General features: G+C 38.9%; 1 protein-coding gene across 8 annotated transcripts in view; it reads left to right on the top strand.

Moving 5' to 3' along the window:
* The window catches only part of WDR89 (WD repeat domain 89), a 39,219-nt gene that overhangs the window by 6,150 nt on the left and 16,862 nt on the right, over positions 1-16,207 (top strand). Inside the window, exons 2-3 of one of the 8 annotated variants that reach the window (XM_034642390.1) lie at positions 3,889-3,996; positions 6,407-6,479. The exons of 1 other annotated variant lie outside the window; for it this stretch is intronic. In XM_034642390.1, the coding sequence (XP_034498281.1) occupies positions 6,418-6,479 (62 nt within the window). In that variant the 5' untranslated portion in view covers positions 3,889-3,996; positions 6,407-6,417. Of the gene's footprint in view, positions 1-3,843; positions 3,997-6,406; positions 6,630-16,207 lie in introns of those variants that run through there. 6 more of the 8 variants (XM_034642391.1, XM_019793990.2, XM_011217869.3 and 3 more) reach the window with 6 other exon arrangements.

Below are 16,207 nucleotides of genomic sequence, written 5' to 3'. Positions count from 1 at the left end.
TTTTTTTTAAGATTTTGTTTATTTGACAGACAGCGAGAGAGGGAACACAAGCAGGGGGAGTGGGAGAGGGAGCAGCAGGCTTCCCACCCAGCAGGGAACCTGATGCAGGCTTGATCCCAGGACTCTGGGATCATGACCCGAGGTGAAGGCAGAGGGCAGACGCTTAACGACTGAGCCACCCAGGCGCCCAAGAGCACAGATTTTTAAACCAAACTGCCTGAATTGAGTACTGGCTGCATACTAGCTCTGTGATCTTGGGCTGTTCACATGTAACTGTTCTGTGCTTCAGTTGTCCCATTTATGAAATGGGATAATTATAAGTACTTCATAGGCTGTTATAAGAATTGAATGAGTACGGGGCACCTGGGTGGCTCAGTCGTTGAGTGTCTGCCTTTGGCTCAGGGCGTGATCCCCGCGTTCTGGGATCGAGCCCCACATCAGGCTCCTCTACTGGGAGCCTGCTTCTCCCTCTCCCACTCCCCCTGCTTGTGTTCCCTCTCTCGCTGGCTATCTCTCTCTCTCTCAAATAAATAAATAAAATGTTTTTTAAAAAAAGAATTGAATGAGTACATATTTGGGAAGTGCTTAAAACAGTGCCTGACAAACACTTTTAAATAAATTCCTTTCTTTGAGGCGCCTGGGTGGCGCAGTTGGTTGAGCTTTGGACTCAGGGTCTTGAGATTGAGCCCCAGGGGATCTAGCCCTGCCTCTGAACTCTATGCTCACTGCAGTCGGCTTGAGATTCCCTTTCCCTCTGTGCCTCCCGCTCATGCTTGCTCGTGCACACTCTCTAATATAAGTAAATCTTAAAAAACAATAAATTTTTTTCTCTGATTTTATTCAATATAACTCATCAAGTATGAATGTGGAATAACAGCTGGAAGAGAAAAAGCTCTAGGTTATGGCTTATATTTTAAATTTACTGTATCATATAGCTGATACTATTTTATTACTTTTTTTTTAACCTTGTAAATACTCGGAAATTTGCATGTCCAGGCAACTAAAAGTTATGCTGGACTTCACATCATTTAATATTGGTTTTGATCTTAAATCTTTGCTGGTATTAAGACTTTCCACATGTATATGCTTTAAATATTTTAACTGTATGTTGCTTGGTTGTATGAGTGTTATTGATTCATTTAGTGCAGATGAGAATTATACCAACTTTACATTTGAATGGCCATTTAAAAATGCTTTGTAAAATATGTCTTTTATATCATTTGAGGGTCAGTATAAGAAAGCATTTAAGAGTGTGGGCTCTAAAATCAGATTTCTGGGCTGTCTGGGTGGCTCAGTGGTTAAGAGTCTGCATTTGACTCAGGTCATGATCTTAGGGTCCTGGGATCAAGCCACGCATAGAGCTCCCTGCTCAGCAGAGAGCCTGCTTCTTCCTCTCACACTCCCCTGCTTGTGTTCCCTGTCACCGTCTCTCTGTCAAATAAATAAATAAATAAATATTTTAAAATAAATAAATAAATAAAATCAGATACCTGTTCCAGTCCCTGCTCTGCACTTGTGAGCCAAGTGTGAGCCAGTGATCTTCAGCAGATCACCTGTCGTTTTTAAGCCTCACTTTCCTATTATAGAGCCGGATAAGTAAGGTAATTTCAGAGGACTAAATGAGATACAATGCGCCTAAAGCATTTAGAACAGTACCTTGCATACAGCAAGAGTTTAATATATTTTACTTACTATTAATATCATTGATGGATACAAAAGAGCCAGTAAGTAGAACAAATGGAAATATGAGAAAACCAAAATTCAGATCAATGATTTACTGAAGGTCATGTGAAAAAAGTATGCTCCCTTCTAGTGCAGATCTTTTCCCATAACCCCTCTTCAGCTTACTCGTATTGACCAAGTCCACCACAAAGATGTGTTCCTTTATTTCCCATTGTGTTTCCAATTCTTGGATGCTTGTCAGAGTATTTTCATCTTGGTTCTCATTCTTTCAGAGTCTTTCTCTTTCTTCATGAATTCTGCAGCCCTGTATTACTTGGGCTTTTAAGTTGTTAGTATGCATGCATGACAGGCATCTGTTTTTCAAAAAAGAAAGAAAGAATAGATATTGAAGTTAAATTTTTCATAAAGGTAAGTTTTTTTTAAACTTGTGATTCCATTAGCCTATTATTAACATGTATTTAACATGGTACTGAATTATTTTTATGAAGCTACCTTATTCCCTCCAAACTCTCCTTTTTTTCCCCTGAGATTGTAAAATCAAATTGAGCTTTTTCTTAGGAATTGAGAAGGAGTTTGAGAATCACACAAAACCCCTGAGCCATTCTAAAAATAGGAAGAATACAATTTATGAATCATTGGGTTATTTTTGAAACTCTTGAATGATTAAAATGTGGATGTATCCTTTTTTGGCATCAAAACCATGTTTATATCATATAAGTAAAGCACATAATATTTACTGCATTATTCTGGAAATTTGAGGTAATTTGGTCCTATAATGTATTTTGTGAAGGAATAGCATTTTGAACAAATTGTTTAATTCTGGAATTTGGGTATGTAGGACTATATTAAATCATGTTCACACCAGCAGGTGTTTATTGAATGCTTTCTGCCAATAAGGTACTGTGTAAGATGGTAATAAAGTGATGCTTCCCAAATCACGACCTTTTTCCTTAGCTTCCTCAGTTTCTGCCTTCATGGTGTTTTCTGTGACTATAGAGTTTGAAGTGAATTGACCTCAAAGTTGTGTTTATGGATGTCCTGGATGTCAATATTGACACTGCTTGATTTATTTCTTATTTCTTTTTCTTTATTTCTTTGTTTCCTCCAGAAAAGGGATGGCTGCCTCTGTGGCTTGATTTGTATGTGTGTGTGTTTCCAGTCTTTGTCATTGTTTTACATTTTGTGTAGTTTCTTATCTTTGCTTCTTTGTCTTCCTCTATGGAGTGTGTTTTGTGTGTGTTTGTGTTTTTATATTCCTCTCCAGGAAGTAGGATTTTGCAAGGTAGACTATAGAGTTAGCCTCAGGCTGGTAGAGGATTGATATTAGAGAATTGGAAAACATGGTTCTTGTCTTTAAGAAATTTATACTTTATAGTAGAGAGAAACAAATATAAGTATGTGAATATGTATAACTAGAGAAAAAATAACACTTCTGTGTATTTAGTATATGATTACTGCTATATAAATAACAGAATATTTTGGCATTCAGAGTAAGTATAAACTTGCTTTAGGCTGGGTTAAGAAAAATTTTGTAGTACTGTACCAGTACTACAAAATTTGAGCTAGATCTTGAAGCCTGGGTAGGATCTAGATAACTCAGGAAGACAATGTAGGATTTTTGGAGAGATTAGCAATCTTTTTTGCAGTTTTATTGTGGGGAAAATATTTTACCCATTAAAAAATTGCTATGTCTGGGGTTGCTACACAATAGTGTGTGATTCAGATGCTCAAACAACTGCAGCCCGTGCAAAAACAATAGAGTGTGTATGATGCTTTATAAAAATTAAGTATTTAGTTTTATGTCCTTAAAGAAATGTTTGTGAGGGGTGCCTGGGTAGCTCAGTTGGTTAAGCGTCTGCGTTAGGCTCAGGTCATGATCCCAGGGTCCTGGGATCGAGCCCTGCATCAGGTTCCCTGCTCAGTGGGGAGTCTGCTCTGCCTCTCCCTCTGCTGCTCCCCACTGCTTGTGTGTGCTCTCTCTCATAAATAAATAAAATCTTAAAAAAAAGAGAAAAGTTTGTGAAATCACATATTTGCTTTTATTTTCCACTTCCTGTTATGCTGAATGTCAGTACTTTTTACAGCATGAAATTGATTTCTAAGAACAAAATTTTTTTATATGAAGTAAGAGTTTGTCCTGTTTTTCCCATCTTTTTCCAGGAATTAGATGTTAAATTAAGTATTTCCTGTCCTCTTCTGTGTCAGGGCCCTGTAGGAAACCATTGCAGTTGTAGATAAGAGGTAATGGACAGCTGGAGGAGGATAATAGCAGGGCGGACAGTGATGAGATAAATGTGAAGGGCGATTTTCAAGGTAAGGCTTTATTTTCTAGTTGCTTCTTGTCCTTTGACTTTCTTTAATCAAAGATGATTCCGAGATGTTGAGCCAAGATGATTGAGAAGACTGTATAACTAACAGAGATGAGGAATACAGGTGTTTGAGTTATATTTTGGATATATTTAATTTGAAGTTTTGGTAGCCTGTTCAGCGTAGAGGTCTAGGCAGACATTAGAAATAATGGAGTTGAAATTTTGAAGAGAGGTCAGGATTGAGGGTAAAATCTAGGAGTTCACAAAGAGGTGATAATTTATATTGCATGGGGAAGAGAGGAAAGAACAAGTAAGAAAATTTTAATCTCAGTTATCATGGTGAACAGCAGAAATTCCAGTCATTACTAATCAGTTAAAGCATCTGTCTGTTTAGATGTTCTAGTTAAGTCCTGAATGATTTTTTTTTTTCCATTCTCTAATTTTTGGACCTCTTGCTAGATGGCAGTAGTAGTTAATTCCAAGGGCAAGGAAGGCAAGTATTGGAAGAGTTTGATAGCTTAAGTCGAAGCTAAACTTTTTCATATGTTTAGTAAACTTAGAATCAACAGTACATTATTTCCAATCCTTTTTATCACTTCACGTCAGATCTATAAAGTAAGTGTGAAATTTTTTTCTCTCTTAATATCCGGCTTTTGCAGGATGGTTCAAAAATTATGCCTTTTGTTGGTTATTTCTCTGATATCAGGATCTTTCACTATGTTCAGAAGAGAGAAAATGAATTTAGAATTTAACTAGATTCTGATCTTCCCAAGATATGGCACAAGGTAGTTAAGAGAACTCGTCTGTACTACTTTCTCTTTACACAAGTATAAAGCTATAAATATTTATGTTCAAGGGTTTTGCCATTATTTTGATTTCTATTTCAGCAGATCCCTTTTGGACATTCACCCAGTTTGGAGTATTAAGTAGTGAATCTACTTCAGAATGTAAAGGAAAGTAATTTTAACTATCAATTTATAAATATTTATAAAGTATTGCCTGATTGTGTGAGATATGTTGACATGATTGGAAGATATCCACTGTTGGGATAACACAGGTTAACAGTGGAAATTTAAAGAATTGTTAATATGTTAAAGCATCTTTCTGTTGGTGACTTTTTTGAGGAACATTTCATACTGTGAATTCACCTTAGATGTATCTAGTCTGCCTCCCCCCACCTTGTGTGTGTGTGCCCATGCATGTATACATTTTCACTTCAATCTCAGTTATCATGATTAACGGCATGGGTATATGCGTAGGCATATATATGTATATATACATATTTACTGTGTGTGTGTATGTATATATATACATATATGTATATATTAGAATTTATATCTAATAGTTTATTCTGCAGGTTTGTCATTTGACACCATTTGACACAAGTGCTGGCACTTACTGGTCTTTTGTACCAGGCATCATTCTGAGCACTTACCATGTAGTAATTAAGTTACTCCTTATAACAACCCTCTGATGTTGCAACTGGTATCCCTGTTTGAAGAATACAAAGCTGAAACACATAGCTAGTGACACCAGAATTTGAACCTAAGCATATTCTCTTAACTACCATGCAATACCTATTTCTGTAAGTCTTCTGTTTCCTAATCTAAAAAGCAATAATAAAAAGACTATCTTTTAGGGTTATTGGTGGGGTTAAATGAAGCAATGCATGTGATGAGACTGATAAAAGAATCTAGATATTAATGATCAGCTAATATTAGCTGTTGTTTGGCCACTTTTCTGATTTTCTTCTAGTTCTTTTTTCCATTATCTCCCTTATGATTTATTCTTCTTCTGCCCATTTTTTAAACAGTGGTATTCTAGGGTTCCGTTTTTGACCTGCTTTTTTATATCATTCTGTATAATTTCCCTTTAGGAGGTTTATCCACTTTCCTAGTTTTAAACTACTGCCTACTACCTATAATCTGAATGACCCAATTCCATATATTCCCCTCGAGCTGTAGACTGATGTATCCAAATGTCTGCTGTGTATCCACCTTTGGGTATTCCCACATGTCCTTCAGGCTTGATATGGATAAAATTGTGGGAAGATTTTAGTATAAAATGGAACTGAAGGATGTGAAGTAGAGAGCCTCACACATGTGCCCTCAGAAAAATGAAGACTGAGACTGATTTCTCATAAATGCTTGATTTATAGAGGATTGAACTTTATCCTTTGACTGATGAGCCTCCTCCAAGAATCTCTCCCATCTCCGTGCTTGCTGCTTGGCTCCTAGCTGGACTTTCCCCTTTTGCTGTCCTTGCCTGTGAAAAGCAACCAAAGCTAAACCTTCAGCGGACTCTCCTATAGCTGCTGCAGTTTGCATGTCCCAAGTTGCAATTCATCAACTGTTGCTGAATAAACTTGATTTCTGATAATTTGAGCTTGTCTTAGTTTATCTCTTTTCTCTTAGGTAGACATTACATGGTATCAAAAGTGAGATCTGAAGGAGGTGACCACCAAGGAATACCAACCTCCAGAAATGAGTTTCCTGCACTTGAGCCCTTTGCACTCTTTGCTTCTCCAAATAAGGTGACTTTCAGTTTGGCAAATTTCCTCTTATTTCTTGAGTTCCCTCCTTTGGTGGAGCTCTCTGACTTTACTTGGGATCTGGATAAGGACAGATTGCCCTTCTGGTATGTACTCTTTTATTTCTTTTTTTTTTTTTTTTTTTTTTTTTTTTTAAGGCTCATAGCGGAAGAGCCTGACGGGGCTCGATCCCAGAACGCTGGGATCACGCCCTGAGCCGAAGGCAGACGCTTAACCGCTGTGCCACCCAGGTGCCCCTGTACTCTTTTATTTCTGATAACAGTATCCCGGTCATGAGAATTTTCTAAGGGTGGCCCTCCCCCTTGAGGAGCCCTGGCTGATTTTATGTTAAAAAATTACAGTCCTGGGACTCCTCATTGGCTCAGTTGGTTAAGCATCTGCCTTGGGCTCAGGTCATGATCTCAGGGTCCTGGGATCAGGCCCTGCATCGGGCTCTCTGCTTGGCAGGGAGTCTGCTTCTCCCTCTGCTTTCCCTGCCCCCAGCTCATGCTCTCTCTCTCTCTCAAATAAATAAATAAATTTTTTTTAAAAAAATTACAGTCGTTCCTCACAAACATGTTTGACTAAATAAACCAGCCTTACTAAGGATAACCTAGAAGTCCAGTGACCATTATGTGGAAACTTTGATTTCCCCATATTTATTTTTCTGTGAACTAAGTTAGAAGACCATGACTACAATATTGAACAATCCAAATGGGATAGTTATTTTAATTGGTGTCTGGAAGCTTCTAAATGTGTTTAGGATTCTAAAATTGCCTCCTTAAAAATAACTGTTTCTAAATTGACTGAAGCAAATAAACAACTAACGATGCATAAAAAACACCAGAGACCTCTTCCTTGGGGCTAAGCAAGGTCATTCCTAACCTTACTACTCCACCTCCTCTATATTCCCCTTTGCCTTCTCTTAACCCTTCTCCTCTCTCTGAACTTCCTTTCTTTCCTATTATTGAAACTTTGTCCACTGATCCCATTAAAACCTTTCCTTTCAAAATTAAACCTGAGAATCCTTCTAAACCACCCCAGATTTCCTATACCCCATGGACAAAAGACAAAGTTAGGACTATAATTAAGAATTTTCCCAAGGTAACTGAGGACCTCCATGCACTTGCAGAGGAATTCAGTATTCTAACTATACTTTACCAACCTGCTCTTCCATCTCTTATCAGTCCGCCCACTTGCTTGTCAGAGAAGGTAATGCTCGGGGGTGACTGGGTGGCTCAGTTGTTAAGCGTCTGCCTTTGGCTCAGTTCAGGATCCCAGGGTCCTGGGGTTGAGCCCCGCATCGGACTCCCTGCTCAGCGGGAAGCCTGCTTCTCCCTCTCCCACTCCCCCTGCTTGTGTTCCCTCTCTTGCTTCCTCACTCTCTGTCAAATAAATCAATAAAATCTTTAAAAAAAAATGCTTTAAAAAAAAAAAGAGAAGGTAATGCTCAACAATGGATTAAAACTGCTATTTGGGGAAATCCCAAACAATCTCTAGGTTTTTGGTTTTGTTTTGTTTTGTTTTTAAGATTTTTTAAATTTATTTTTTTGACAAAGAGAGCACAAGGAGGGGGAGTGACAGGCAGAGGGAGAGGGAAAAGCAGACTCCCCTCTGAGCAGGGAGCCCAATGTGGGCCTTGATCCCAGGACCCCGGGATCATGACCTGAACTGAAGGCAAACACTTAACCAACTGAGCCACCTAGGCACCCCAGCAATCTCTAGGATTTAAACTAAACCAGCCACCAGCCCTTTTATATGATCAAGTTTATGGTATGGTCCAAAGGCTACATGAAGCCAGCCCTAGGGCCTTCCTTAAACCCATGAGCCAGAACAAAATTCAAGCATACACTCAAAGGCCTACCAAATCTATGACTAATAAAGCAGACTCCAAGTCATTTTTAATAATCCTGGACTTTCCATAGATGTTGAATCCACTCAGGTAGTTTTTTAAAATTTTTTTTTATTTTTTAATTTTTAAAAATTTATTTATTTATTTGAAGGAGGGAGAGAGAGAGCACCCACTCATGCATGAGAAGGAGGAGAGGGAGAGACAGAATCTCAAGCAGACTTCGCTTGGAGCAGGAGCCTGACATGGGGCTTGATCTCATGACCCTGAGATCATGACCTGAGCTGAAACCGAATGGGATGCTTAACTGACTGAGCCACCTGGGCACCCCCCCCCCACCAGGCGGCTTTTAATTCCATGTTTGTAAATGGCCTAAACAGGGACTTAGCCCTGTTGGTCAAAGGAATCCATATAAAATGGGAAACAGTGAACACCCCTGACTTTGTCAATCTGGGTATTCAATTAGCTTGCACTGTAGAACATGACACCAGAAGAAAGACAGCTAAGATTTTGAATCTTTAACACATGGAAACTCCAAATCTATCTCACTGGACTATATCATTATTGCAGAAATCCTGGCCATTGGAAATGGATTGCTAGAAATTGACATAGGAGCTACATCATCAGTGCTCAGCCCCCCTACAGTTAAAGAGTCTTTTCCTCTAAGTAATATATATGTTCAAATAGTTGGGGGGGTGTCTTAAATAACCACAACATGTGTCTATTTCTTAGCCCATATATTTTTGTCAGACCTTTGCTAGTGAGCTACTCATTTCTCCTTAGTGATTTTGTTCCCATACATTTATTAGAATGAGATTTCTTGAAGAAATCTAATGTTGCCATTTTTTTTTCTCTCAAAAGGGAGATAACCCTTCTTTTTAAAGAGGATTTTTTAAATTTTTTCTTTTTTTGAGGATTTTATTTATTTATTTGACAGAGAGAGCACAAGTAGGGGGAGCAGCAGGCAAAGGCAGAGGGAGAGGGAGAAGCAGCCTCCCCATTCAGTGGGGAGCCTGAATCAGGGTTCCATCCCAGGACCTTTGGATTGTGACCTGAGCCGAAGGCAGACACTTAACCGACTGAGCCACCCAGGCACCCCAAAAAGGGAAATAACCCTTGAGTTTGAATCGAGCACTCAGGAAAGTTCAGTCCCCTTTGTCTTTACTTCCACTCTACACACTAAGGAAGTCTAAACTTTAGATTCATCCCGGCTATTAAACCTGGTAACCTCAACTCTGGACAAAATCCTCAACAGGCATAGACAGAATTCATAGTGCCCCTCCTATTAAGATCTAGATTGACCCCTCAAAAAACTCTCCCAAGAATAAACCCAATACCCTATAAACAAACCTTACAGGGCATAAGGCTTATTATAGAGGACTTTAAGGCTCAAGGACTCATTATCTCTTGCACTAGTCCTTGTAATACCCTATTTTGCCCATAAAAAAATCCAATGGCTGAGGATAGATTTGTCTACAATCTAGGGCAATAAATAACAACTTAATCCCTGCTATTATCCAGTCAGCCTTAAACCCCACATGCTGTTGGTATCTGTGCCAACTGGAAGCAATTATCTTACTCTGGCTGACTTATGGAGTGGATCTTTTAAGATCCTTGTTGATAAGGATAGTTAGTATCTTTTTGCCTTTACTTGGGAAGGACAATAATATACCTGGACAGTTATGCCTCAGGGCTTTACTGAGAGTCCGTCTTCTCACAGGTTTTAAAGGCTGACTTAAATGACATAAAATTGTCTGCAGTTTTACTAGGCTCTCTTAGTGCAATATGTGGCTGATTTGCTGCTTTGCTTGCCCTTGCAAGGCTTCTCACAAAGAGTGTTTACCTGTTGAAAATTTTAGCCGTTAAGGGACATAATGTCTGAAAAGAAAAATTGCAATTTATCCAAACTGAAGTTCGATATTTAGGACGGACATACATACACACATACATTATTTATTTGAGAGAGAGAGTAAGAAAGAGTATGAGCAGGGAGGAAAGGGAGAAACAGGCTCCTTGTGAGCAGAGAGCCTGATGCAGGCCTCCATCCCAGGACCCTGGGATCATGGCCTGAGTTGAAGGCAGATGCTTAACTGACTGAGCCACCCAGTCACCCCTATTTTGGACATTTAATCTCAGCACAGGGACTACACCTAGATCCTGATAAGCTTCAAGGCATTTTGAACTTTCCAAACCCTAAAACCAAATGTCACTTATGAGGTTTTTTGGGCTAGCTGGTTATTGTTTATTTGGATCCCAAATTTCTCCTTAATGGTTCAGCCCCTGTATTCCACATACACAACATTGTTTGGGATAACCAAGATAGTTTGGTCTTTAAGACCTTGAAGGAAAGCTTAATAAATCCATCTGCTCTGGGACATGCAAATTATCAGCTACCCTTTTTTCTTTTTGTAGGAAAGGGAAGGGAATGACCTCAGAGTACTTACCCAAAAGCATAGGGGCTATCACTGACCTCTTAAGTTACTACAGCCAAAAATTAGATCCAGTGGCCTGAAGATACCACACACCCCCCCGCCCCGATACTTTACAGCTACACCTGCTACTATTGCTTCAGTAAGGCTACAAAGGAGTAGTTATGGACCCTCTTTGACCATCTTTGTACCCCAGCCTGTAAAGGCACTCTCATATTCACACCACACTTTTTTTTTTTTTTAAAGATTTTATTTATTTATTTATTTGACAGAGATAGAGACAGCCAGTGAGAGAGGGAAACACAAGCAGGGGGAGTGGGAGAGGAAGAAGCAGGCTCATAGCAGAGAAGCCTGATGTGGGGCTCGATCCCATAACGCCGGGATCACGCCCTGAGCCGAAGGCAGATGCCCAACCGCTGTGCTACCCAGGCGCCCCCATATTCACACCACACTTAACACCTTTCAGCAAGCTATCTAATCTTCTATGAAATTCTCATATGAACTGTCCCTCATATCACTTGTTCAAAAAGCAGAAGTTTTAATTAACTCAAATTTTTCTTTTCTGGTACGTGCTTTTTTGTTTTTTATTTTTAAGTTTTTTTTTTATGTTAGCATCTCTACACCCCATTTGGGACTTGAACTCATGACCCTGAGATCAAGAGTCACATGCTCTTCTGAGTGAGCCAGCCAGGAGCCCCTGGTACATGCTTTTTGTATTCTAAGAAATCTCCACCTAACTTAGAGTCATAGGTTCCCTATTTTTTTCCTGGGAATTTTGTAGTTCTTGCTCTTGCATTTAGGTCTATGGTCAATTTTGAGTGAATTTCTTGTTCTGATTTCTCCTTTGTCTGGTATTAATAAGATACTGCAGCTTTCCTTTTATTAGTGTTTGCATGGTATATCCTTTTCTGTCCATTTACTTTTTTTTTTTTTTTTAAAGATTTTATTGATTTATTTGACAGAGATAGAGACAGTCAGTGAGAGAGGGAACACAAGCAGGGGGAGTGGGAGAGGAAGAAGCAGGCTCCCAGCAGAGGAGCCTGACGTGGGGCTCGATCCCGGAACACCGGGATCACGCCCTGAGCCGAAGGCAGACGCTTAACCGCTGTGCCACCCAGGCGCCCCTTCTGTCCATTTACTTTTAACCTACTTTATATTTAAAATAGGTTTCTTTATTTTTTAATTTAAATTCAATTAATTAACATATAATGTATCATTGGTTTCAGAGGTAGAGGTCAGTGATTCATCAGTATTATATAATACCCATGCTCATTACATCATGTGCCCTCTTTAATGTCCATCACCCAGTTACCCCATCTCTCCAACCCCCCTCCCCTCCAGCAACCTCGTTTGTTTTCTATGCTTAAGAGTCTCTTATGGTTTGTCTCCCTCTCTGATTTCATCTTTTTTTTTTTTTTAAAGATTTTATTTTTATTTATTCAACAGAGATAGAGACAGCCAGCGAGAGAGGGAACAGAAGCAGGGGGATGGGAGAGGAAGAAGCAGGCTTATAGCGGAGGAGCCTGATGTGGGGCTCGATCCCATAACGCCAGGATCACGCCCTGAGCCGAAGGCAGATGCTTAACCGCTGTGCCACCCAGGCGCCCCTCTGATTTCATCTTGTTTTATTTTTTTCCTCTTTTCCCCTATGATCCTCTGTTTTGTTTCTTAAATTCCACATATATATATACCACATCTTCTTTATCCATTCATCTGTTGATGGACATATGGGCTTTTTCCATAGTTTGGCTAAAATAGGTTTCTTTTAGACAACATATAGTCGGGTCTTGCGTCTCTTCTCCCCTCCACAAACCTAAGAATCTCTGCCTTTCAATTGAGATATTCAGATCATTTATATTTGATGAAATTGTTAATATGGTTGGATTTAAATCTACCATCTTGCTAGTTGTTTCTAGATTTTGTTTTCTTCAGTTCTTTCTTCCTTTTTTCTTTGTTCCTTTTTTCTTCTCTCTTGCCTTCTTTTGGATTGTTTTTAGGATTACATTTTATATCTGCTCTTGGTTTGTTAATTTTACCACCTTTGTCCTTTAGTTGTTACTCTAGGGTTTATAGTATACGTCTTTAACTTGTTTAAAGTCTACCTTAAAATAATATGATACTTAATTTTGTTGTAAGAACCTTGCTGCATATGTTTCCATTTCTTCCCTCCTATCCTCTTTCTAGTGCTGTCAAATATTTGACTTTTAATGATACTCTAATATGTTGTTAACTATTTTTGGCTTTAGAAAGTCAATTGTTTTTTAAGAAAATTTTAAAAGATTATTTATTTATTTTAGAGAGAGAACAAGCATGTGCATGAGTGGGGGAGAGGCAGAAGGAAAGGGAGAGAGAATCTCAAGCAGACTCTGTGCTAAGCATAGAGCCCGACATGGGGCTCAGTCTCACAACCCTGAGATCATGACCTGAGCAGAAATCAAGAGTCAGTTGCTTAACCAACTGAGCCACCCAAGCACCTCAAGAAAATTTTTAAAAGAAAGAAAAAGTCTTAAATTAACCCTCATGTTTACCATTTTTAGGTCTCTATTTGTTCATGTCAATCTAGATTTCCAGTACTACTGTGGCTGAATAACTTTAACATTTTAACATTTCTTGTTTTGCACTCTGCTGGCAGTGATTCTTCTCAGCTTTTGTCTAATTGCTTTTCTTTTACCCTCTTTTTTGAAACGTGTTTTTTCTTGGTACAGGGCTTTGTATGGACCAGTTTTCCTTTCCTTTGAATGCTTTAAAAGTGTCACTCTTGGTTCACTGACTTACATGGTTTTTCTGATTAGCAGTCGCTTCCAGTTTCCTCCTTCCCCCAGCCCCTGGAAACCATTAATCTTTTTGATCTACAGGTTTGCCTCTTCTAGACACTTCATATAAATGGAATCATACAATATGTGGTCTTTTGTGTGTGGCTTCTTTCACTTAGCATAATGTTTTCAAGGTTTATCCATGTTGTAGCATCTAACAGTACATCATTCCTTTTTATGGCAGAATCGTATTCCATTGCATGGATATATCATATATTGTTTGGGTTGTTTACACTTTTTTACTATTATGAATAATGTTACCATGAACATTCCTACACAAATGTTTGCATGAACATATGTTTAACTTTATGAAAAACTGCCCAGCTGTTTTTCACAGAGACTGCTACATTTCACATTCTCACAAATATTGTATAAGGGTTCCAATTTCTTCACCTTCTTGTCAACATTTATTGTTTTTTTGGTGTGTTTTGTTTTTAATAGCCAATTTATAGTCATTTAAAAGTCTATTATCTGGGTGTTTCCTATATCTTTTCTGTTCATTGCCTCATTCTTTCTCTTCTGTTTTTTTCTTGCTTGTGTTTGTGTGTGTCCCTTTTTTTTTCCTAATTGAATTCTGGGCATCATATGTAGAAGAGTAGTAGACACCAAGGTAAATAGTATTTATTCCTGGAAATGGACACCTCTTTGCTTCTGTCAGATTGTTAGTGTTAGGGATTGAATAGTGTGTAATCTGTAGGTGAGCTGGTTTAGGTTTTGTTGTTGCTATGGTTACCTTCAGTACACTACAGACTTGAAATTCTTCAGCTGTGGGCTGTTAATATCCTGTGCTTAGTGTTGGCCCTGGTATGCTGAAGGGTTTTCCTCTTTGTTCCTCCTCAGCTCTCAACTTTTAGCAGGCCCTGCTTACCTATGCCAAATAAGGGATTTCTTGCTTTCTCTTCTTCCTCCTCCAACTGTTGATGCTTTTCATCAATGTGAGAATCATGCTGGAGGCAGGGGGTCATTCTCCTCCATGATGGTTTGTTTGTTTTTCAAATGAATTTATCTGTGCATAATCACCACCCACAAAGTTCTCTTGTTCTCATTCCCAGTCCATATCCTCCTCAAAAGATAACCAGTCTTCTGATTTCTACCATTATAGACTTGTTTTGCCTGTTCTTAAATTTTGTGTAAGTGAAATCATAATAGTATTCTTTTATGTCAGGATTCTGTCACTAAACAGTTCTGAGATTCTTCCATATCGTTGCATGTCCTGGTAGTGTATGTTTTTTTTTTAATTGCCATGTAGCATTCCAGTGTATTAATGTACCACAGTTGGTCAGTAAAGACTATTTAAACAATTGGATACTTGTCTAATTATCTAATTAATCATCTTGTAATTTTCTTAAGAGCTTGTAATTACCCTAAAAGTAATATGCCAACATTGGCTTTATTGCTCAGGCCAGAAATCGAAGCCTCATCCATCTTTGTCACCTCTCTCCATACCCCAGTTGTAGTCTAATCAGGAAATTCTGTTTATTTCTCTTTCATAATTGTGGCCTGTATCCAGCCACTTCTCCCCCCACCCTTGCCCAGAATTTTGCACAAACCTTTTCACTACTTTCATTCTTGCCCTGAGGTCTGTTCTCCAGGCAGCAGCCAGAGGAATCCCTCCACAAACATCTCTCATCTGCTCTCAACCAACCTTCTTTCTCACTTGAGAATAAAATCTCAGGTTCTGACAGTGGCCCTGCAAAACTCTTATCTGGCTCCAGCTACCTCTTTTTTTTTTTTTTTTTTAAATTTATTTATTTATTTTGAGAGTGAAAAAGAGAGAGAGTACACACGCACATGTGCACACACTAGTGTGAGTGAGTGGGGGAAGGGGCAGAGGGAGAGAGAGAATCCTGAGCAGACTCCCCACTGAGCATGGGGCCAGATGCTGGGGCTTGAGCCCATGACCTGAGATCATGTTCTTTCTTTTTCTTGTCTTTTCTTTTCTTTTTTTTTTTTTTTTTAAGATTTATTTATTTCCGGCTACCTCTTTAACTTTATTTCCTACACCACTCTCCTCTGACTCAGCTTCAGCTGCTGTGGACCACTTGCTGTTACTCTCTGCCCAGGAGGCTCTTAGCCCCCTCAGTGCAATACCTTGCTCCCTCATTTTCTTCTGGTCTCAGCTGAAATGTCACCTCATGGGAGAGGCTTTCCTTTAATGACTATATCCAAAAGGACTTTCCTGCCTCATTTTTCTTGCCTTAACCAATATTATTTCTCATAACACTTTGACTGTTTTCATTATTATAATTAGTAGTTTGTCCCTATGGCTGTCTGTCACCCCACTGCCCTCCATGAAGGCAGGGACTTTGCTTATGTGCTGTGATGAATCCAGTGTGCTCTAGGCCTGTCATGTCAGTCTTTCAAGAATTGCTTTTGAGTTGTCGAATAGGGTAATTTCTTAGGACTTTATAGTAGATTCAATGTCGATATATGAATTTCTAACCCTAACACATAATATTCAAGTGGCTGGTTCTTTGATGTTAGCATCGATCTATTAGGGCTGTAGGCAATGGTCTTTTTATCCCCTCACTTTCTTTTGCAGTTATCAAAGAGAACACATTTGCTTAATTTTTAAAAGCATCTATTCAGAATTA

The sequence above is a fragment of the Ailuropoda melanoleuca genome, chromosome 14 (assembly GCF_002007445.2).
Source record: "Ailuropoda melanoleuca isolate Jingjing chromosome 14, ASM200744v2, whole genome shotgun sequence".
Classification (NCBI taxonomy): domain Eukaryota; kingdom Metazoa; phylum Chordata; class Mammalia; order Carnivora; family Ursidae; genus Ailuropoda; species Ailuropoda melanoleuca.
This window is presented reverse-complemented; position numbering and strand designations above follow the sequence as displayed.